At 51.5% G+C, this 22,533-nt stretch overlaps 8 protein-coding genes across 8 annotated transcripts; 3 read left to right on the plus strand and 5 right to left on the minus strand.

Annotated features, from left to right (window-relative positions):
- Positions 1-24: 24 nt before the first annotated feature.
- EDD37DRAFT_80958 (uncharacterized protein) lies at positions 25-1,210 on the minus strand. The gene has a single exon (XM_062820291.1). The coding sequence runs from the start codon at positions 926-928 to the stop codon at positions 227-229; it is 702 nt and encodes a 233-aa protein (XP_062675949.1). The 5' UTR covers positions 929-1,210; the 3' UTR covers positions 25-226.
- Positions 1,211-2,354: 1,144 nt separating this feature from the next.
- EDD37DRAFT_81264 (MFS transporter, MCP family, solute carrier family 16, member 10) lies at positions 2,355-4,076 on the plus strand. The gene is made up of 2 exons (XM_062820296.1): positions 2,355-2,736; positions 2,789-4,076. The coding sequence occupies exons 1-2, from the start codon at positions 2,456-2,458 to the stop codon at positions 3,915-3,917; spliced, it is 1,410 nt and encodes a 469-aa protein (XP_062675950.1). The 5' UTR covers positions 2,355-2,455; the 3' UTR covers positions 3,918-4,076.
- EDD37DRAFT_81259 (uncharacterized protein) lies at positions 4,076-5,593 on the minus strand. Its single transcript, XM_062820295.1, has 2 exons — positions 4,927-5,593; positions 4,076-4,856 (listed from the first exon to the last, which is right to left on the minus strand). Exons 1-2 carry the CDS (start codon positions 5,403-5,405, stop codon positions 4,235-4,237), a joined length of 1,101 nt encoding a protein of 366 aa, XP_062675951.1. The 5' UTR covers positions 5,406-5,593; the 3' UTR covers positions 4,076-4,234.
- Positions 5,594-5,895: 302 nt separating this feature from the next.
- On the minus strand, positions 5,896-8,048 carry EDD37DRAFT_81276 (uncharacterized protein). Its single transcript, XM_062820297.1, has one exon. It carries the CDS (start codon positions 7,930-7,932, stop codon positions 6,169-6,171), a length of 1,764 nt encoding a protein of 587 aa, XP_062675952.1. The 5' UTR covers positions 7,933-8,048; the 3' UTR covers positions 5,896-6,168.
- Positions 8,049-9,969: 1,921 nt separating this feature from the next.
- Positions 9,970-12,290, plus strand: EDD37DRAFT_618520 (uncharacterized protein). Its single transcript, XM_062815812.1, has 2 exons — positions 9,970-10,534; positions 10,632-12,290. The coding sequence occupies exons 1-2, from the start codon at positions 10,047-10,049 to the stop codon at positions 11,926-11,928; spliced, it is 1,785 nt and encodes a 594-aa protein (XP_062675953.1). The 5' UTR covers positions 9,970-10,046; the 3' UTR covers positions 11,929-12,290.
- A 1,029-nt stretch (positions 12,291-13,319) lies between these two features.
- EDD37DRAFT_618522 (lipoyl transferase) lies at positions 13,320-14,859 on the plus strand. Its single transcript, XM_062815813.1, has one exon. The coding sequence runs from the start codon at positions 13,574-13,576 to the stop codon at positions 14,663-14,665; it is 1,092 nt and encodes a 363-aa protein (XP_062675954.1). The 5' UTR covers positions 13,320-13,573; the 3' UTR covers positions 14,666-14,859.
- Positions 14,860-15,345: 486 nt separating this feature from the next.
- On the minus strand, positions 15,346-17,095 carry EDD37DRAFT_645792 (ubiquitin thioesterase OTUB1; the record flags this gene model as incomplete). Its single annotated transcript, XM_062817667.1, has 7 exons — positions 15,346-15,433; positions 15,515-16,093; positions 16,150-16,421; positions 16,470-16,735; positions 16,790-16,853; positions 16,900-16,986; positions 17,033-17,095. The coding sequence occupies 7 exons, from the start codon at positions 17,093-17,095 to the stop codon at positions 15,346-15,348; spliced, it is 1,419 nt and encodes a 472-aa protein (XP_062675955.1).
- Positions 17,096-20,424: 3,329 nt separating this feature from the next.
- Positions 20,425-22,532, minus strand: EDD37DRAFT_81376 (COP9 signalosome complex subunit 2). The gene is made up of 2 exons (XM_062820298.1): positions 22,232-22,532; positions 20,425-22,154 (listed from the first exon to the last, which is right to left on the minus strand). Exons 1-2 carry the CDS (start codon positions 22,273-22,275, stop codon positions 20,678-20,680), a joined length of 1,521 nt encoding a protein of 506 aa, XP_062675956.1. The 5' UTR covers positions 22,276-22,532; the 3' UTR covers positions 20,425-20,677.
- Position 22,533: the final 1 nt, after the last annotated feature.

Here is a 22,533-nt window from a genome sequence, read left to right on the forward strand (position 1 = left end):
GACGTACTCGATGTGATCCTGTCCTTTGTTGCTCTTAACTCCAGCGCTTTGACTTTTTGTACATTTGTAATCCCCTGCTTAACTCGAAGATCGTGGCGACGTTGTACATAGACAAACCCTCTTTCCCTCTAGCAGTGCACAGCAGAGCCCTCCTATTCAACTATTCTGTGGGACGACCATGCAGAGGAAGAAGTACTGTAGGTTTGTGATTGATAACTCCTGGTGATCAAACACTCACCACAATCTCCGTGGCGTCGCCGTGCTCGAAGTCAGCGCCCGTCTTCGCGGCGATTCTCCACACGCGTTTCTGCGCTTTATACCCGCCGACCAGGATGAGTAGATATACTGCATACAGGACGAAGATGGTCCAGCTTATCGCCGTCTTTGCAATGCTGACTTCGTGAATGCCGTACATGAAGTGCCCGCGGACTTGGGGTGGGCAGACATTTCGGCCGGATTTGTTGAACGCTGGGATCTCGCAGTGCATCCAGATTGAGGCAGACGCTGCCCAGCCTGCTGTCAACAGAGCTGTGGTGGGCAGCAGGAGCTTGTATGCTAGCTTTGTGCTCAGGTGCTGTGGATTGGTGTGGTTGGTGAGGAGGTCGGCGGTCAGGTGGAATAGGCTGATTGCCGGGGTGGTGAGGGTGTAGATGAGTAAGGCTGTCACCGTAGATGACTCTGTGCTTGCGGTGCTGGCGGTGGTGTCGGATTTGTGAGGTTTGGCCACGCAGTAGGCGTAGATGGCATTGAGGATGAGGGTGGTGAAGACTAGGACGAGCGTGATCGGTTGACCGACAATCCGAAACCTGTGTAGTCGGCGTAATGCTGGATGGCGAGAGCGTGAGGGTTGAGGTGGTGGTGGGAATGTTGGCGGGTTGGGGCCAGAGATGGGGAAGGCGTCGTTGACGCTCCGCGTTGTGAATTTCATGATGGAGATGGTGTCGTCGTCTGCTATTCTGCTCGTGTGTCTTCTCTGTGCCAGCGCGTTGATATAGGGAACGCTATTGTAGGAAAATGAATGGTATAGCGACCAGCGCGACGAATGCGATGATCGTAAGGCAACGAATATGGAAGCAACCAGTGCAATGAACAAAATGAGGCCTGTGTATCCTCCCAAAGACCACGATATGATGCAGCAAGGCAAAGAGAGATGCAGGATCAACAGAGTTGCGATTCTTGCATGAACACGAACATGGCATATGTATGTCGAGCGACGTTGTCAAACCTACCTTGATTTTCCCTACAAATGGGCTCAGCGTTTGGTCAGCGGCTGATGCCACAGACATCATTACTTGACCTGGTGTTTGGCCCAAAGAAACGTCGATGCATTGCAGCGCGCCAGAATCAACCTTGGCCAGTGCATGGTTTGAGGCAGACGGTCGATGCGGTCGAAGACGAGGTTTGCCGGGTCCAGTGAGGTTTTGGAAGGCTATATTTATCGTGAGCCGCCAAGAACGAGATGCAGTGAGAGCCAACGAATGTTCAGACAAACATGCAAGGCTCGAACGATGCCTTGTGTCATGGCCGTTGGGTGTCGCATGCGGCGTCTAATCGTGGCAGTGGCCGAACGAGTTTGACGGTGTTTCAGATTGAGGTTGGAGATGCTTGCCGCCGATTCTTGGGCATGAGAAGTTTCATCTTAAAAGAGATGACATCTTTCCATTTTGAACATGTTGACTCGCAGGTGTCATCAATTCCGTGTGTTCATATGCATACAAGGTGGCCCTGTACATATTTGACTCGCTGGGGAGCTGATCGATCGTCTTGCTCAAATATAATGTACCTGGTTTGCCAGGCCAGTCATATTCTCCAATGAGTATCACATCATTCTTTATGGGTACTCACCAGCCACATACACGGCAAAATCGTCGAGGGCCAGTCTTGAAAAAGAATAAACCTGTTGGATGCTCAATCGCAGTCTATCAAGCCGTCGAGGTGTTGATACGGAATCACAGCTTGTCGAGATGTAGGTCGATATTGGAGATGCCTTCTCTCATGTTCGGATATAACGGCACCAAGAAAGTGGCACCCAAACAACTGCCATTTACCCGCTTCTGCTCTTTCATTATTCATGGCTTTTCGGTCTCGTACATGATCCAGTACACATTTCCCGTGGATCTCTACCGTGTCGCCGTACAAAGAAGACTTCCTCCTCTCCTCTAATTTGTGGAATTTTTCGGTCTCGGTTCTCCCCCGCCTCCATGCCATATTGACAGCCCCCATTTGTGAGTGTACGGAGTACCGCCGTACCATTGCTCAACTTTTACTTCTTTCGCCTCTTGTGTTTTGATGTCCGTGCGATTCCTCTCAAAAGTCTTTGCCTATACTATTCGTGCTCTATGTCGCCTCTGTATTGATATCATGCCGTGAGAGCTGATTGGGAACTAATACACATTACTGCGTGGCCACCCTCGTACACCTCGGCACTGTTAAGCACACCCACATCACAAGTGTGATGAGCTCCTCCACCCTTCGAGAAGATGAACTGGACAAGTCTATAGAAGACAATAAAGATCTCAATGCCTCCAGACAACGTCCAAACCCGACACTTCATCGAACCGAGTCCAACTTCGACCGAGCTCTTGACGCCGAGGCCAATATCGACGAGTCACCCACAGAAGGTGATCCAGTCCCGATATCAGAGAAGAACGACAATGACCCAGGCCCTCCTCCGAATGGAGGCCTCACCGCTTGGCTACAAGTTCTTGGTTCTTTCTTCCTCTTCTTCAATGCCTGGTACAGATTTCATTCCTTCCAGGAAACAAGAAAGCACTAATATCTGTTCTAGGGGCCTCGTGAACACGTTTGGTGTCTATCAGACATATTATGCAACCAATCCTGTGTGGCACGCTAGTCCTAGCGATATATCCTGGATCGGCTCTATCCAGGCATTTCTACTGTTGCTTGTCGGCGTCATATCAGGACCAGCATATGACAATGGTTATTTTCGAGCTCTCATCGCCACTGGTGCAACCCTGATCCCATTCGGCTTCATGATGACATCCCTGTGCAAGACATACTGGCAGACGATGCTAGCACAGGGCATCTGCATCGGCGTTGGAGCTGGCTGTATCTTCATCCCTTCGGTTGCGATTCTGCCGCAATATTTCAGCACGAGAAAGGCATTGGCGAACGGTATGGCTGCGTCTGGATCCTCGCTGGGCGGAGTTCTTTACCCCATCATCTTCATCCGCCTGCAGCCGCACATTGGCTTCGCTTGGGCGACCCGAGTCCTTGGCTTTATCTCGCTTGTGACAGTCTGGTTCTCTGTGCTGGTCATGAGGCCGCGAGTCATGCCCAAGCATAAACGCCATTTGGTCGACCTCACAGCATTCACGGAGCTCCCGTATGTTTTGTTCTGCATCGCCATGTTCGTCGCCTTCATCGGTTTCTACGGTCCAGTCTACTACGACCAGTCATACGGAATACAACAGGGCATCACCTCGGAGAGGTTAGGGTTCTACTTACTCCCCATGCTAAATGCTGCCAGCATTCCAGGACGGCTTGTTCCGAATTTCCTGGCCGATCACATCGGCCCGCTAAACGTCATGGGCCCATGTTGCTTTATGACCGGCATGTTGGCATTGATATGGATCGGTATTCACAATGTCGGCGGCCTGATCGCCTTTTCGTGTTTATATGGCTTCTTTTCCGGAGGGTTGGTGTCGATTCCGCCCGTTGCGATTGTTTATTTGACCAAGGACATGACCAAGATTGGCACGCGAATGGGCCAGCTGTTCTTCATCAGCGCCTTTGGACTCTTGACTGGAACCCCTGTGACTGGCGCGATCTTGGGCACATCGTACGACTGGCTTGGCGTGCAGCTGTTCAGTGGTATTGCCGTCGTTCTAGCCGCACTGTTGGTCTTTTGGGCGAGATTCAGTATCACTGGCCTCCGACTCCGGGGCAAGACTTGAATGGGAAAGAGGAGGGAGATAAACATTGTACATCATATAGAAAGCCTGCTCAGCAGGCCCTAGGCGAGCTCTGTTGCAGCAAAAAGTCCATTTTAGGTGGATGTGGAAAGCACTTCGAAGTTTTTGACATGACCTCAACTGTTTTGAAACCCGGAGTCTGATTCAAGTCCTTGTGAGACCTAAGACGCTTCTCCTGCGCCTCTAGTCATGGTCAATCAATGCCTGTTGACCATCTCGTAAACTCTTGTGAAACTCTCGTCTCTTGCAACTGTGTCTTTGCACTTTGTCAAGCTCAACTCTGACTCCTGTCTGCCTGCTCACCAAGCATCCACATCAACCAGATTCAGCCAATTCAGCACGCCCATAGCTTTGATCAAGTTCCCCTTCAGGTCCAAATGCACGCCATCATATTTCGTGGCTTGGACACTCATATTCCAGGTCCCCAGCGTCTCAACACCTCGTTGCGCCACTTCCACACGCACACTCTCCTCAAAAATCATCAATTGCTTGTCGCCCTGGCTGACAAGCCACTGATCCGGCTTCAACACGCCAGCGGCGTTTGGTGTGATGTACAGTCTAGGCCAGATCGAGTGACTTCGCCGATTATTGATCGTGCCCAAATACGGTGCTTTCTCAAGTGTATGCTCGAGGAGCTTGTCCAGCCAGTTCATGCTCGCTTGGATGTCGAGGTCGTTCCACAGACCGTGTCCAAAGAGGAAGGCGTAGGGTTTGCGTGGTTTGGTGGACGCCAATAAGTCCTGGAAGCGTGAGACTTCGGTGGGATCGAGTGGGAATTTGAGCATCATTTCGATGACTAAGTCGACTGGTTCGTCACAGGCCAGGCTCGACGGGTCGTGTTGTAGGACAGAGGAGGTCGAGAAAATGCCTTGCACCGAGCACGATTTCACGTCCATTTGGTGGTTGCAGAAGCATTCTTGTCTGCAAAGCCAAACGTTAGTACTGTACATTGGTGTGTGAGTGTGTGTGTCTGAGAAGAAGGGTGGCTTACAATTCCTGCTCATTAAAGTTCCAGTTCGTGACGGCGCCGTAGCCCAGGTCTTTACGGAGGAGAACGTTCATTGCACCCACGACATGTCTCATCATGCTGTCGCCTACGACGATGACTTTTTCGAAGCGTGAGAGAATGCTGCAGACTTCGTCGGTGTTGAACCACCGCATGTCGCAGTCTAATGGGATGAAGGGGCGGTCGAAGCCGATTCTGCCGCCGCCGGAGAAGGCGTGGAGGAAGGCATCGCGAGTCTCACATAGTGGTGAGAACGCTGAGTGTAGATCGAGCGAGGAGATTTGGCAGGACGTGTGATTGCGGAATTTGTAGTCATAGAATGTGTCGAGAGTGTCTGGGATTCTGAACGTGGTGTTTTCTGGAGCTGGGAAAGCAGAGAGGGACGATGCAGCTGGGCCGTAGTATTCTGTATTCTTGCACATTCGTAGCCCGAGGAAAGAACCGGACTGTAGGGACTCAGGCATTGGTTCTTGTGCTGGTGGAAAGGTCAGAGGAAGTTCTTACCAAGACATCGTAGAATGTGAGTTTGCAAAGGAAGAACCACAGCAGGAAAGCGACCAGGAGCGCCCGGTAGAACGTCTTCCTCATCCTCAATCGCAGAGGTGCGCGTCTCGTCTCCATCGTGGCCACGCCTGCTTCGAGGTCGTTGGCGTGGGGGGAGGGAGGAGGAGGAGGAGGAGAAGAGGGAGAGAAGGTGTTGAAGCGGCGACGCCGCTCGACAGAGACGGAGACGGAAGAACTGTTCACCACCAAACAGGTTAGCGCAACGCCCCAACTTTACATGACGGTCAACAGCGACCTCAACACAGTACTGATGGCGTTGTCTTACCTTGCGCTCTCATGCTCATCGTGAGCCTCCTCCGGGACCGGAGAAAGCTTCCTCCGTGGGCCTGGAGGACACTTCATCTTGTTGTTTGTGATGAGGTGGAAGTGAGGTCGACCGCTGTGAACAAACATATTGCCATCGAGCGAACACCGCTGCGTTCGCTACTGTTCTCGTTGTCTATCAGTCGACCGCCAGCGCAAAGAGACTGTTGTCATTGTGATGACCGCCAGTGATTGTACCCCATTGTCCGCGCAGCACGCTCCGTTTTCAACAAGCTGTACAGCTACGGCGTGCACCCGGAGTGAATCAGGGATGCGCTGTCCTTTTCGACATGGGAGAGCTTCATAACTTCATTCTCATTGCCTCATTCGATGCCCATGAGGTGCTTCTGTGACTCAATTTCATAACAGTCCTTGAGCAGGAGGCTTGATGGGTTGTGTCAGAGGTACCGTCTTCTGCCGTCTCAGCTCAATCTGTACATTTTCCTCCTCCCATCGCTGTGTCTCTTTGTGAGCCTTCGCAACCTGTGAAGCTTTGCCTAGGCCGAGTCCCAAGAACCCTGATCCGCTTGCGATATCCTGTTCTTTCTTTGCTGCTAGACGAGCCATCTGTCGAGACATGTCTTTCCAGTTCTCTAGGCCTGTTTCCAGACACTCACGGCATCGTTCCTTGCCATCTTCCTCCTTTTGTTCCTCCATCACCCACATGACGGCTTCAGCAGCTTCAACACTGTCCCGTGTCCAGCTTAGACCTTTCTCTCTTTCGCTATCACTCGTTGCAAAGAGAATCTCTCCAATGTAAGTCATCAGACCCACTTCTTCACAAGCTTCCTTCAACGTGTGATAAGGTCGTTCATTGCCGTCTGGAGGTGCTGAAGGATAGGGCTTGTCAATGAGCATATCTTTGAGTGCATAGAGATATGACCACCATCCTTCGTCCTCGTTGTTCTGTCTGGGTGTTCCCGTGACGCCATAAGGCGAAGGGGGCAGGTTCTTTCGAGCTCGCAATACGCTTAGGAAAACAGGCAATGCTTGCTTGACGTTTCCAGCTTTGGCATGATGGACAGCATAGGAAGTGCATACATTGAGAATATTCTCGGTGACTTCGTCTTCTTTTCCTTTCACGATCATGCCAGTCTTCGTATCGACAACAGATGTGCTTCCGTTTCGTAGACCTGATTGAGCGATATCCATAGCCCATTGGTAAGTGTCTTCGGCGGTCTCATTCAGGCCCCTAAAATCACACCAGTCGGCGTATGCCAAAGCCGCTTCCAGTCGTTGTCTTGTGTCGAACCCGTCTGTTGTCAGCACCTTCATGTAGAACATCTCTGGCGCTGGGAAAGCATCTTCAACCTCCTCCGCGGTAGGTGCTTTTTCGTGTCCCTTCTTCTTATCCCACGGCAGTGGCTTCGGCCTGGGATTGTCGGGTCCTGGTATACTCTCTCTTGGGTATACACGTCCACTGACCTCTCTTATCCTCCTACACATCCCATCCAGGTTCTCTGCCACGCGTCCGGCGCCCATGAGCGTATCGTGATACCCTCGCCGCCACTGCTCACTTTTCGCACTTATGTCATACCCGGCTATTCCTAGGCTGTCCGCATACGTCCCGCTTGCTTCTGTAGGCATGAGAAATTTCCCATCCTGGTCTTCGCTCTCCAGTCTTGCTAGTACATCCAGGTAGTAACGTCCGGCCCTGGCCCAGTCTGTCAGAACCTGCTGGAGTTTGGCATCGTCACTGAATTCAGTGAATTTGGCATTTCGCAGCAGCCACCTGCTCCAGAACGACCAATCTCGAGGAGTAGGATAGTCTCGTTCGAACTTGACTTGTTGTATACCCATTGTCAAAATGGTGGCGAGTAAGAGTGACGGCCAAAGGTAGGCATGGAAACGCAGTTGCTGCCAAAATTGGGCTTTCCATCGCTGCTTTCGTTCCGTCGAGATGAATCGTCCAATCTGTGCTTGAACAACGTTCGTTCGAGAAACTGGATGAAGGAATGGTAGTTGTGGTCGGGGTATGGGTCGAGCCACCAGCAGCAGCGAGGGTTTATGTGCAAAGGATCTTGATCGAGGAGGTTTGGAATAGAAGAAGTCAACGCCTGGGTTCCTCACAAGGCTTCGTAGTAACCGGCGAGATACGGACGGGGAGAGTCTGGAATGCACCATCGTACTGCAGGCGATCGAGGCCGACAGGGCCTCCGTCCGGAACAGAGACGAAGGTTGACACAGATGATATTATTGTCGACCCAACAAGCAAGCATAGAGCGCCGTTCCCGACGCTCATGTTTCTGGAGCAGAATGCGGAGAAGAATGTCTGCAATTGGTGGCTCAGATGATCCGCCGATGCGCGGCGTCACTGCGGACCATTTAGTTCTTTGCGCTTTCTTTACCTTTGTGCCTGTGCTGTCAACTTCTGTTTCAGAAGTACATTTCCCTTGAAGACTCGAACACACTTTGCTACGACATCTCACTTGACAGTGCTACCCGAGAACTGATATCAAATGTTCACTGATGGGTTCGTGGCAAGTTGAATGACGCATTGGTCCACCTATGAAAGACCGACGTCTGGATCTGCTAGGCCTGAGCCGTCTGCTGTTCAGCCCCAGACAGACAGGTCTACTTAGCCTCGATCCCACCGTCGTCGCACGACCTATAAGCATTTTCGCAGCGTGAGGCCTGCTCTTGTAATCGCCGAGTCTACTGTGGTGTTACAGCCAAGCATTGAACCGTGCTACAGTCATCTGGTGCCGGGTTGCAAGGTTATACGCTTCGTGCCAAAGCAGACATAGTTCTATTCAGGTGCAGGCTTGACCGTCAAGAGGTCATACACGATTAACAGTGCTCCAGATCTTGTCGAGAATGCCATCTACAGTCAGTGTTACGAGCTCAAAATAAACATTGACCATTCCCATCGGACCGGCCCAAAGGCTCGGCCCCCTGCAGGGTTATTGGGACCTGAGGCTCGATTAACCCCAGTACCGTTAATCTAGTCCGCTGGGCACGAAAAGTCATTGCTGTTTCTACACAAGCTGCATCTTCGACTTCTTCGGCCTGATCGGCCAACGTCTATGCTTGAGAAACACGGTTCAGTCATCACAAACATATCCTTGTAAGGGTTTTCACGTCGTATTGGGTTGATGAGTATGCGGTATCGACATTTCCAGCCATAACACTATTTTGTATGCACAGCAGCACGATAGCAGCACGATGCCGACAGTCGGGAGATCTTTATGACCTGTCAGCTTCCGCTTTGAATCTGCCTGCTCTCGATAACTTACCACTCATTTAGACACCGGTTTCCTGGCTCTGCTCCAACTTCGGTCACTGGGCAACGGCATTGGTCAGCCTGATGGTTGAGCCAGAACGATGAGTGACTGCAAGGACGCACATTTCCCGCTGGCCAAAATCCCAGACCCCTGTAACGCCCTACACAGAATAGGCATTTACTTCTCACTAACATTTAGGCCCCCCAGACGGTGACACGGCTATGTGAAACCGCCCTTACACTTCTGCATACGAGAGCTTCCATTTCCAGGTGAGTCAAAATTAAGTAGGACTATTCGGCCGGCGCTATCACACCAGTCCACCAATAACACGGAGTGCGCCACATGATTGATTGCAGTGAAGTCCCTCGAGCCTCGCCTAATGACCCTAACGGCCATGCATGTCGCGGCCAGATGGTCATGTCCACGATATGACCCTTGTCCAGACTGACTTCTTACACGCTACACATGGGGTCCAATACGTTGGAATTTCCAGTATTAAGTGCAATATATGTCTCCAGCATTATGGCCATCACTTTCGGCCTGTCTTCATGTTTCCTTTCTGCGAACATCGTGCACGTCGCTACGAGGAAGTCACAACCAGCAGTATATCTCATTGTGATTGCCCGACATGGCCACGGATGCATTTGGACAATACTCCCGTATTCCAAACAGAGACGAGGGTTCTCACAGCGAAGCACGCGACCCGGTGAAGCTCGCGGACTCCTTACCACCAGGGATACAGATCACGCCGTTAGAGGAGACGCTGGAACCTCTATCCCCATTACACCAGCCAGCCCACGAATCCGAGCCAGATCCGGGGTCTCCTCCAGCACCTGCGCATGAATCTGAGATTCATGTTATCACACAGCCTCTTGCATCTCGACGTACCAGTAAGTACTCTGGTCTGCTGCGGCTGACTTCCTGACAATTTCTTCAGAGAGCGAACCTCAAAATGTGCGGCCTGCATTGCAAAAAGGACACAGAAATTCTTCCTTGACTGCATATAGGGAGCGCATGCAAGGGTCGTTCCAGCCGTCACTCCACGAATTGTTCGAAAAGGATGAGAAGAGAACAACGAGAGAGTACCGCTACAAAACCCAACGAAGGCGTCTACTGCGCTTGACCATTGGGGAATGGGTCAACACACTCATCCTTTGTGTAGCTTACTTTGGGATCCTGTATGGCTACTCCAAGAAACCCACCATTGACAAGACTCAACGAAGAGTGTTCAATGCCTTAACAACAGGGAACTCGCTTCTCCTAGGTGTCAATCTGGCCGCATCTCTCAGGAGCTACGCAAAACTCCTCCGCTGGCGTATGTTGGCGGTATGCTATCGGCCGCTCGAAACCTTCGATCTCGTCATGGGGTGTGACTCGCTATGGAATGTCGTGCAACTTTTGTTGAAGGCTCGGAACCACAGATACAAGCACCTGCCATCGAGAACACAGATATTCTGTTTCCTTTGGCTGCTAGTTCACCTGGCGGTCACTATCCTTGTGGGGTGAGTATTGCTCCACTCGAAAGACTGTGCCATTGAAGCACGAGTGTTTCGATATGCTTCCAATCTTACAGATACAGCTTTCTGATGAGTCACATAGCATCATTGGTTTAAACTATAACCTCAATACCTCTCCGGATGACATACTCTATAAGCACGGAAACGTCAGTATTCTGGATTTGAATGCACTGTCGACGGGGTACTATCTTTACGATCTCAGCAATGTCCATGAGGAGGGAATTCGAGGCGATACCACCGGTCTTACGATCAGCTTGAACGGCACCGAGGTGTACGAAAACAGCTATTTCAGCGATAACAGCGGATACACCCGGTATTTCTTCCAAGATGAAAACCCAAAGGATTTCCTGGTAGGCGACATCTCATCACGATATATTGACGTACAGGCTTATTGCGCCAACTATACCGTGACTGAAGGCCAATACGGCAATCTTTCGTACGTGATTTACAACGATGGTGTCAAGAATGTCAACCAGTCGTTGCCTGAAGTCCCGGGTTCGGGTGGCCTGCTCGTCATGCCCAAGATGAACTCGACTTGTGGTCAACGATGTGTTGATCTGGATGCATTCCAAGCATACTCGGAGTATTGGGACGTATTTGCCGGGATCTATTTCACCTGCAACAATACTGTCTCCCAGGTCGCCCTCAAAAACGGCGCCAACCTCACATCACAATATCTGGTCTCGGACCTTGTGGCCCGCATGCTCGCCGGGGCGATCGGGTGGAACGATATCGCCCCGGTTGCGTCGCCGGATGGAGGTCTTGAGGAGTATTGGCTGTATGGCAACAATTCGGACTTTGGCTTCCAAGTAACACCAGGCGCCGACGATATGGCCGATACAATATCTACTTTCACTATGGGCACAGTTTCCTATCTGGACTCCGACGAAAGCGACGGAAAGAGAATTAATGTCACTGGTGGAGAGCAACCCATTCCTGCTCAGGTCCTTCAGGTGACGTGGAGGTTCGCAGGATCAATTTTGGGTGTGATACCATTCATACACTTTGTCACGCTCGTTCTGGTCATAATCTGGGCGAACAAAGCTATCATCAAAGATGATAGCCATCTTGCCATTGCGAAGGTCTATCACTCACTGTTGAACAAAATGGGTGACAGGGGCTGTTTGCTCCGAGGCGAGCATATCGTCGAAGCGCTGGACAACCCTGAAGTCATATATGGTTGGAGAGCTAGCAACGAGATAGACAAGGCCAGGCACGTTGACATATTCGAAAGAGGACAAGGAGTCGAACCAGCAGACGGGCCTTTCGTGGAGGGGGAGTATGATGGGTGCAGCAGCTTGTCCACGTCTTCAGATGATCATAGGAAGCAAGGGCAAAGGAGAAGGTATCGCGACATCGATGCCGCAGAGTATTTTTGAACGACATGGTCAGTATGGTTGAGGTTGTCCACAGAAACCGACGACCTTCTCGTGAGAGTTACGCCCGAGTGCGCCATCCGTGCACTCAAGATTTCCATGCATGGAACACTGGCTAGCTTTGCCTCAGCACCTACAAGACATACCAGACGGGCATCCTCGACAGGCACTCACTATTCTTGACTCCATCTTCTCTAGTGCTCATTCGGTGTCTGGACTCCCTGTGATTCACGTTGCTCATTGCCCTCGACTTCTTGAGCTCCATCTCCTTCTTTCAAACACCGAGTGAGGTACTTGTAGTACTAGATGCTCCGGAAGACCGGAGATTCGTGTCAGTCAAGTCGCGAGTATGGGCTGGATCTGGGGGACATGAATATGGAGCAAAGGGTATGGAACAGTCAAGCCCGGACTACTCACCTCGCTCAAGGCTGCGTGGCTGGCTGATCGTGGTCGAGATTCAATCTGACTGGGTTCGGCCTCGGTCGTCTTTGTCTCCAAAGTCGAATCACTCGTCACTGAAGCATTGCGCTCCTCTGAGAGTTGGTCTTCTGCCGACGGGCTATGTTGTTCCATTGTTGGTATGAGACGTGTGTTCGTTTCGCAGCCAGGACTCTGTATCAATGTCTTGCGAACAAGAGCAACTATAATGCTCAGCAGTTATAAAACGGGGTCCAGGAGGATATCCCTCATCGAAGTGAAATGATTGGATGTTGCAAGGGATCAGCTGCATGCGCTTGGACGACAGGTAAGGCTGCCCCTGGACGAGACGAGGCGTTCTCACCCGGAAGAAGAAGACTTTCAGTCTAATGCCCATCGCCTGGAGAAACGAACATTTAGGTGAATTTTGCCTCGATATACCTCTGTTTCAAGCCGAGGTTATGCTCCCCGTGGTCATAGACATTTCTGCCATGTGCTAGTCGACGAAGTTGAACAGTGTTTTCTGATAGTAGCTAGCTGCAGGGCTGCAACGAGGGGCACATACTGTATGACCACATAGAGGCGAAGCTTGTCAAGCATCCCTAGTCGACCTCTGCAAACGCCCGAAACGGGAGATACTCGTCAAGGGCTACTCGTACAAGTTGGAAGCTCCCCAGGGCCCTACAAGACTATATCGCGCTCTTTTGCCGTATGCCTTTGGTGTCTGAGGCGGGGAAGCCCCACCCAGTACTTGACCTTTTCCCGTAAACAGAATTCCACCAAGCAACGGGCGAAAGTAAGCAAGGAGACTCAAGCATCATCTGCAATCGGCACACGAATTCTTGGGTAGTGATCCGAAACTAGCCATGGGTGCTGTTGGGCCTTGACCGCGCTTTCCCCATTTAGCTTAGTTACTCACAGACCCTTATCTACGTCTGACACTCCTCCTACATAGTTACCAATACCATACGCTGCCTATACGAGAACCGATTCCTCTGACGGTACAACAGTGCCCTATCTAGAGAAGGTGCGACCCATAAGGCTTAACTGGAAAATAAAAACTTTATGACGACCGCATGCATAGCGCTGCTATCAGGCACTTTCCGGGCTTATCCGTACCTCGGTCTTTCATCTTGATCTTGCTGCTTCTTGTTCCGCCGACCTTGGACCTCAGCGCGCGATATATCGTCGCCACCAGTCCTCCAAACAGCCATGCTCCCACGATAATGCCATGCGCCTAGCCCACCTGCACATTCCGCGCCTGATACCATATACGCACTCGCTCGAGCTGCAGAGTGCACTAGTCGAACGACACTTCCAATACAAAGACTCGATCCGCGCTGGTAGTCAGGCGGGCATCAACACTAAGCGCGTTCAGGATGAGGACGCGAACAGCGCCTCAGACTCCGGCAATGCGTCGGCAAAGCAAGAGCCCAATGTCAGCGACACCTTGACCGAGGTAGCAGAAACTCGACAGCGAGGGTCAGACCCAGCTGCAAACACCACAACGGGAACATCAACGACGTCCACCCTGTCCCCACCCGATCCAATCCTCCTTACATTCTCCACACATCCAACCTACACCGTCGGACGGCGACACCTGCAAACCAACCCGATCTCCTCCACGCAACAAGATTTCCTGACGTCCAATGGCCTAGCGACATTCTACGCCTCGCCCCGTGGTGGCCTGCTCACGTACCATGCCCCAGGGCAATTAACAGGTTACATCGTTGCCGATCTACGCCGGCATGGCATCACGGCGCGATGCTGGGTGAAGCTGCTGGAAGAGAGCGTCATGCGCACATGCCTGGCGTGGGGCGTGCAGACTACAAGGACGGATGATCCAGGGGTGTGGATCAAGCAGCCTTCGATCCCAGCTGGATACGAACAGACACAAGACGACCAAGAGGGCCAAAACCAAAGTGACCATAAAATCTGCGCGATCGGCGTGCAGGTTTCGCGCGGCATAACGTCCCACGGGATAGGATTGAACGTCTTTGACGCCACGTTCCCTTCGTCGGGAAAAGTCTACGACTTCACGCCCGCTCAAACACAATCTGCCTCGTACTCTGCACATACCCAAGGCTATCTGTCATGGGGCTTCAGCAGGATTGTCGCCTGCGGATTGGAAGGGAAAAGCGTGACATGGCTTGCGCGAGAAGGAGACCGGAAAGACAGTGACGGGATCTCACTTGAGGCCGTGGCCGACGTCCTCGCCCGCGAGGTTGCGCGAGGTCTGAAGAAGATGAAGCGTGATGGGAAAGAGGGCGTAGACGGTGTATATCGCCTCCAGGAAGAGGATATACTCTCACACACTGAGTAGTAGCCTGCTATCACGTATCGAGAAACAATATGTACCTGAACTCGAGGTCTAAAACAAGCACACTGTGCCACGTTTCCTGGAAACAGGCTCATCGTGTAGAGAATTCAAGGATCAACTTCGAAGCGATATAACGGGCGTTAAGACGGGATGGATGTGGGAGAGTGTTATTGTTCAAAGTGGATTTCATTGTCTCATACTGTGTCATGCCTCTTCGATTCGTGCCTCGCACCTTGATCCCACTCCTTGGAGGGAATGACTGCTGCATTTATTCTGGTAATTCCGCACCCTGGGTGAAAAAGACTCGTAATTTTTCCTTTCTATGACGCCCGTCACTAAGGACAGAAACATATGGTAACAGTCGGCCAGCCCCAGTGAAATAACTTCAGAGACCACAACGCGGCTGGTGACTGTGGCGTGCCGCTAATGTCTGAATTGTGTGAAAGGAAGACGTGCATTCAGTAGCAGCCTCCGAGGTGCAGTAAAGAAAACCATGATATAGGAGACACCTGCTTTCCAGGATTCATCACGCAAATGGTGACTTCTTCATCCCCTCGCCCAGTCCATCTGCTGTTTGAGTGCTCGTCAGCGACATCGCATGGCCGCATCGTTCGTTGCATGGTTTTGCCAAACTTGAGGTAAATGCCACCGTCAACCTTATAGTAATTGCTATCATGGAAGAATCAATCTCGTTTCCCGTACTCTTCTTCTGCATTCCATAACTCAGGTTGAAAGTCGGCATTCGCGAAGTGAGCTGGACTTGAGGCAGAACTGGATGGAGAATCGAGTCAGTAAAATTTGGTCCACAGGGGAGTAAAAACATTGTAGGAGACAAAAGCACGGCAAACATACCTTCCAAACGAACCAGGATCCAAAGGAAGACTTTGTTGACGCTGGGCATTGTACTGATAGCAATTCGTGTTGTATCTGATCTGGTATTCATGTGGCTTATGCATATTGTGCCCGCCCGAAACGGGTGTAAGCACTGTGGGCGTTGACGGTGATAGAGTCGAGGGAGAAGTCGCGGGAAGTGAAGGAGCCAGTGAGCAGGAGTGGCTAAGATGAGGCATTGACAGCGACCGAACAGGCAGTGGTGGAGTTTGGTGCTGTGGCTGCGGCAGCTGCTGAGAGGTCATGTGCGCCACGGGAGGGAAATATGAATTCTGCATAGTCGTCGCTTGTGCGTCGAATATTGCAGGCTGAGGATTCTGAAAAGCCTGGGGGTATGAGTGCATGGGAGAAGGCGCTGATCCAGGCAAGGTTTGCGAAGGCACAATGTTGGCATTTGGAAACATGAATGAGTGCATGTTCAGGGCATCCTCATCGCCTCTGAAGACGTCGTTATGGAAAGGCATCACGTATTGAGGGGTCTCAGTCTGTAATAAGACTTGGATGGGTCCATCATCTTTATAGATGATATCGTAATGTCCTCTGTTCTCATGCTTAGCCATATCATCTGTCAAGGGGCAGGTTTCCGAAATACTTACGGTCGATAAATCAGGCGGATGGTGGGCCACCCCTGGGAATCCAGGACAAAAGGATGCGGAGTTACTTCGTCGCCAATGCTCCGGTCCAGATATGAGACCTCAAGGCCGATGTAGGCCGGTGCAATGACAGCATCAGTCAGCGCCTGTAGGCCGATATGATCAATCTCCTGATTGGCAGGGTCAATCCTGCTTTCGCAGTAACTGGCGACTGGCATCTCGAGGAAAGCTTCGTATCGGTCTGACTGGATTCGCATGAATGCGCTAGTCATCATCTGACCTCCATCAGCAAGGAAATTTCTGCGAGCCTATGCCGTCCATACCTTGAAATGATAGACAATGGAATCTGATCTTCCTTGGTCGTTCATGCATTCCAGGAGGACAGCTTCGTTCTTGTTCCCATGTTCAATGGCTGACTTGATAGCATCAAACAATTCCCAGGTATAATCGAACATGTCGATAACAATATCGTAATCTATGCCGACGGCTCGCATTGTCTGCTCGAAGCTCTGCAGCCGAACATGTTCCTGGGTGATAAGACCAAGATCTCCAGAGCCTAGCAGTATTTCGAAATATCCGAAGACAGCACCTGCATCAAGCAATCATCAGCTGAGGTATCCCTGGGAGTAAGGCAGCTGCCTACCACGCCATCCGCATTGACCATCACCTTTGATTGGACGATATGTGGAATGCGTCACTGCAAGAGCCTATAGGTTTTGTCAGCTAACCCCGATGTAGGTAGAGGTTGCATACTGTTGTTTTGACCACATAGGTCTCATCTGCCTGGGCATATTCCGTGACCAGCTCGGACAAGGGTTTCTTGTTCCCAACCAGGTGCCCCTACAACCATGTTAGCGATGATTCGTGCTTTTTGTTGAAGGGAGACGTGCAGGAAGGTTGGCTTGATATTGGTCAGAGAGTCGTTGGAACTGCTCCATTTCATCGGCATCCGGGGTAGCCATGGGTGAAGTAGTGTGTATAGACGTGGGTGGCGTATGGTATCCGTGGTTCTGGAATGAATTGAACTGCGTCTGATTCGTAACTTTCCCGTACGGAGGCTTGTAGCAGTGTAGTCGGTTTTGGACGGGCTGGTGGTGATAGGCTGTGTAAGATCCGTAATGACTGTGACTTGGAGGCCTGTATGAGCCAAATAGCATGTCTTGTGGTTGATGATATTTGGTACTTCGAGGCTCAGGTCTGCCAGCGCCCTGCAGATGGGCGTTTGTCAGATCTCTCGTGAGCTGCGTTTCCTGTTTGAATCCGGAACAGAGGTGAGAGCCGAAACTTGGTGTAAAGGTGGTAGCATCAATCCAACTCAAACATTGCGTTGTGAAAGGCTATCGGAATTGTCGTGCCTGGAGAACTTTATCATCGGTACGGCAGCAACGGATCAGGAGACGATCTGGCAGGCTGAGTGCATCCGACTGTGTCGGTGAAGTGAAGCAAGCCAGAGAGGGTATGATCCGCAGCCAGCCAATTCACATCAGCAGTATGGGACAAGATTGGCAAGTTTAGTGGCAAGGTATGAGGAAGCGATGTTGTTCGGAGCCAATACTAATATGCAGGTAGACTTGTTCTGCCCCTGCTCGATGGCCGGATCAGAGGTTAGAGTCGCAATGTCTGTGGTGGAGTTGAATGCAATTGATCAATTCATGGTCCAGATAGGCTGATAGCTTTCATGCGAGCCCAATCGGCAGGCAAATCAATCCAAGAAGTGACTATTGGACTGTTGGGGAACAACGTGGCCGGATGGCGGGCGGATGTGGAATTGGCGGTGGAAGTAGATCAGTAGATCTCTTGATCGACGATAGAACGAGGCCCTGGACGAACGCAGGTAGGAGTCGTGCTGAGGTGTGAGAGGTGGGATTTGCAGATGTGCAGAGAGGTGTGAGGTCAAAGGTCAAAGATGCAAGGGACGATGAAGTTGGAGATGGAGATGAAATGATGGAGATTAATCGGAAGGAGCCACGATGATGCTGGGGATGGAAATGACGCCAATAGGAAACTGCACCTACAACTACTGCAACTGAACTTGACAATGACCTTTCACCACCACCATCGGCGCTCATATCAGTTCAATTAACAGCCTTGAATCTACGCCTATCAAGTCAATCAAAACAGTCAAGAAGTACCTGTCCACAATTCTGCTCCCTTCCCATCTCATGACTTTCCTTCGCTTCCTTTTCGTCTACTACTGCGACTACCTCTACATCTCACCACTTGCAATCCACTCACCCACCCACTGACTATTCGTACACTCGCCTAAACGCATCCGGCTTGTTAGCCAGAACAGGGTACTCCGAAACACCCCTCCATAAGATGTTCTTGTTTCGACCTTTCAACAGACCCTGGTTAACGCCGGCATCAGTCGCTTAACGGCCTGTCCATCACCCCGGAAGAGAGCCATCCAGCTTCCCCTGTCCAATCACTCGATGCAGCCTGAGACCCTGGAACGTCTTTGGGTCCCCTTTCTCCTGCTGTGCAACCATGTCTTGACTCATATTGGAGAAAATGAACCTGTTGACGTGAAGGTTCCAGTCGAAAGAGACAATAATCAGCCTTGCCGAATTTCCAGCCTTTAATCCGACCTGGAAACAAAATTCAACAACGATTGTATCAAGAGCGTTAAAAACAGCACATTCTGGGGTTAGTCCGTGCGCGATTCCGGTGGCTTGAGTAATCACCAACTTATATTCGTACAGATACCGAGTGTCGTGATGCTCAGCGGCACTGTTGATTGCACCCGCGCATTTGCAAACTATGCAACAGGGCCAGGGCGCACCCCAACCTAGTGTCTTGAAGCATGAATTCTCTACGAGTGCAACTCAAGGCTAACTTTCACCTAGACAGCACAGCCTACCCTGCAGCGACCTGCTTGCGCCCATGCCTGTTCATCTTCTCGGCGTTCTCGCTTCCTCCTCCTTTTCAGGGTCTGGCTGCTTCCTTAGACGTTGTGGGGTGCTCACCACACCATACGGAACCCTGTGCACGGCTGCAAGGAGCGAAGGTTGTTTCGATCGCAAGCAAGCGTGAGATCGGCATTCAACAATCACCCCTGTCGGTCTCATGAGTCAGGTTGCGGTGGTTGCGCTATCTGCGCTGTTATAATTCCACCTCCAGCGATGGGTATTCGTTCCAGCACGGCCCACAGGCCCCTATCAAGGCTAGAGGAGCAGGCTCGCACCTAGCAAGGGCCGGCAGTTTTCCTCACTGGGTCCAGTACTCCGTATGGAGTATGGAGCCTCCCAAGCAAGATCTTCTCCGACAGCTCGTAGTTCGGGCTGTATCATAGGGACAGCCACCTCCAGTCCCCCACGCCCGGCTCCCTTTTCCCCGAGAGACCCTGACTCGCGAGGCGATATTCAAACGTGGAGGTACTCGTACATCTATGTCCGATACCCTAGGAAGGTCTGCCCGGTGAGACATAAAAGTGCAAGAGCTTCAGGACACTAGCACACGGGCACGCAAATGTGGCATTTGCTCGGCGAAATGGTGGACAACCGCTGGGGGCACGCTTGACGCTTCCAGCATCTGGCCAGCAAGCCATTGCGGACATTGTACATCACCCAATGGCATGCATTTGAGCCCTGGGCAAAGACCATGGTATCGACCTGCACCTACGGATACTGAGGGATGTTTGACCAGTTCCAGCTTGACCGTTTCTGGACCATCAGAGGGTGCGCTGGGTGTGGATTTGAAGCCGACGTGCCTGTACCCTGGTCAAGAAACGCCATGGCTGATTTCAAGCTCATCCGGCATAAGCAAAGATGCACAACAAATGTGATATCATATTTCTGATCGAAGATCCGCCAATCAGCATTTCATTTTGACCGGAAAGAGCCCACCACAACGCACAGGGGTGCACGTCTTTGGACTCTGGACCAATGGGAGTTGGGAGTGTAGGCAACGAGCCATGATCGAGATGCAGGTGGAATACGAAGAGGGCCAGGAGACACCGGCAAAGGAGACAGCATCAATATTCTTGATAGGAGACGGGAAAACGCAAGGATGCCATTCAACAGCATCCGAACCGGCCAACCTTGTGACTGTTTCGGCTATGGCCCCTTGTGGCAAATGCTGCCTGCTCTCTCATTCCTCGCAACCTTGACCTGACGGACCGTACGCAGAGAGCAAAGGCATGACAGCGGCATCATGCGTTTGCCGCGGGCTCTTCCCGCTTTTGGCTTCCCGTGGCTTTGTGCGCCTACATCCTGTATTGGTGTCTCAATACGAACCTGGATTGCTCATCCCGGTACCAAGTCAAAGTCTCTTGAGCAACCCTTCAAGGACTGGCCGTCCCGGCAATTTGATGCCTTCCAGCCATGACATGCGCGCCTTTGACATAATACTGTCAACTCGGTGGGCACCTGATGTACTCCCCGACATCCTATCAATTGCATGCAACGCATGGTACGTTTCACAACGTGGGTTCCAGCCAACGAGCTTGTGGAAAAGGCAAGAGGAGGGCAGGCCAAAGACCATAATTGCTGATCCCATCCGCGCCGCTCCCGCTCCCGCTTTTTGACAGGTTTCACCCGGGCGGTACAAACAGCTTCGCGCTTGCGCCACCGCGAGCATGACCGCCGCCGCGGCGAGCAGCACCACGACCAGATCCTCGACCGGGAATGGAATTGCCAGTTTCCATACCCATGGGAAAGTTGATCATGCCACCGAACGACCCCGCGCCCTGACTGTCCTCTGGCTTGAACCCGTCACCGTCATTCAGGACCGTCGTCCATAGACTATCAGCAGCAGATGTCCAGTCACGCAAACGTGATAAGTGTTGTGTATCACCCGCTCCTGTCTCCACCAGCACAGTGCCATTTTCCTGATTGATCTTCGCCTGCAGCTTCTTATCCACGATCAACACTCCTAGTATGTCCTGTACTTCACTGACCGGGATCTTGATGTGCTTGGAAATGAATTGCAAGGTGAAGCGAGTGTAGGGGGCGATCAATTTGAGGACGGCTTTGGTGCGCATGTTGCGGCTTACTTCGTCAATATTCTCGGCGATAAAGGGATCCGCCAGTAGATCCTGGTTGCCTTTCAGGATAGACTCGTACTGGTGGATGTCGTCACGCTGATAGGCATCGACGAGATCAGTCATGGCTGATATGCGTGGATCGCTCCTGTATGGCATAGTCTCCTGTGAGTCGAATGGGTTGATGTCCGACTTCATAAGCATGGTGGTCAACACCAAGTATTTCAGGACTTGTATCCGCTGCATTGAACCAGCCTCGTCGTAGTTTTTGAACGACTCGAAAAAGTCGCTCTGAGCCTCTTTCCAGTTCTCCTCGCTCATGTGCATCTTGCCTCCACATTCCCGGATGATGCCTTGCACTTTTGGATGGGGCACTGCCGATCGAACGGTCAGAGCCTTTTGGTACAGTGACTTGAGGCGCTTGTTGTTCTTCATTTCCGCGTACATCTGGATCTCCAACGCGTATGCTTCCAGCGAATATGTGCCTTTGCCCGGATCGTCCGTCCCGTCCTCTTTCTGGCACGCCTGATGTATTTCTCGGACTTTGTTCGTGAGTAGATTGTAGTCTTTCTTGTCGAGATATAGTTTCGCCAATTTGAGATTTGTCTTGAGTGCTAATCTCTCATTGTTCGTCGCTTGGAATGTGTCTAGCGTCAACGAGTAGAACTCCTCCATGCATTTGTATGCTGTTTGTTCCGTGGCCACTTTTTCAATGTAGTCTAGCATGTTATTGATGGACTTTTCACTGTAGTTCCTCGTGACCGCCGACTTGACATACGTGAGGAGTTCCTTGTAGTGTTTGACGGCATTGTCGTATCGGCCCAGCGCGAATTCGAGCTTGATGGCTTGTTTGAGGCCTTTGAAGCCCCAGTCGCCTTTTTCGGGTTCGAGGTCGGGAACGCCCAGGAATTCGGCGACCGCGTCTTCTGGGTTGTCAAGTTTGAGTTGTTTGGCGTTGTAGTATTTGTTTTCGATGTCGACGTCGCCTGTTTCGGCGTCGTCGTCGTCTTCGTATTCGAAGTCATATCTGTCATGTCGTTTGTTAGCGTGATCTGAGGAGAGAAGGAGTGACAATGTGGAACGGGCTCCGTGATTGGAACGTACTGCTCTGCATCAGAGTCTTGCATGAAATCGTCGTCGTCGGACATGTTGGCGGTGAAGAATGATGGGTGTCGGCTTGGGTGGCGCAGGAGTAGTGAAGTTCAAGAGGCCGTTGTTGCCTTTGAAGGAGGCTTAAAGAAATTGCTAGTGTACCAGAGCTGTTCGCTAACGTGAGGGAAGGGAAGAAATAAAGAGCAGTCAAGGAGAAGTAAAATGAACAATCAAGCAATGTGTGGATGTAGCCGTGGTATGGTTAATGAGGCTCAAGTGAAGCTGGCGCATGCCAGATCAATATGATGCTACGA

Source organism: Exophiala viscosa, assembly GCF_022695815.1.
Source record: "Exophiala viscosa unplaced genomic scaffold EDD37scaffold_1, whole genome shotgun sequence".
NCBI lineage: Eukaryota > Fungi > Ascomycota > Eurotiomycetes > Chaetothyriales > Herpotrichiellaceae > Exophiala > Exophiala viscosa.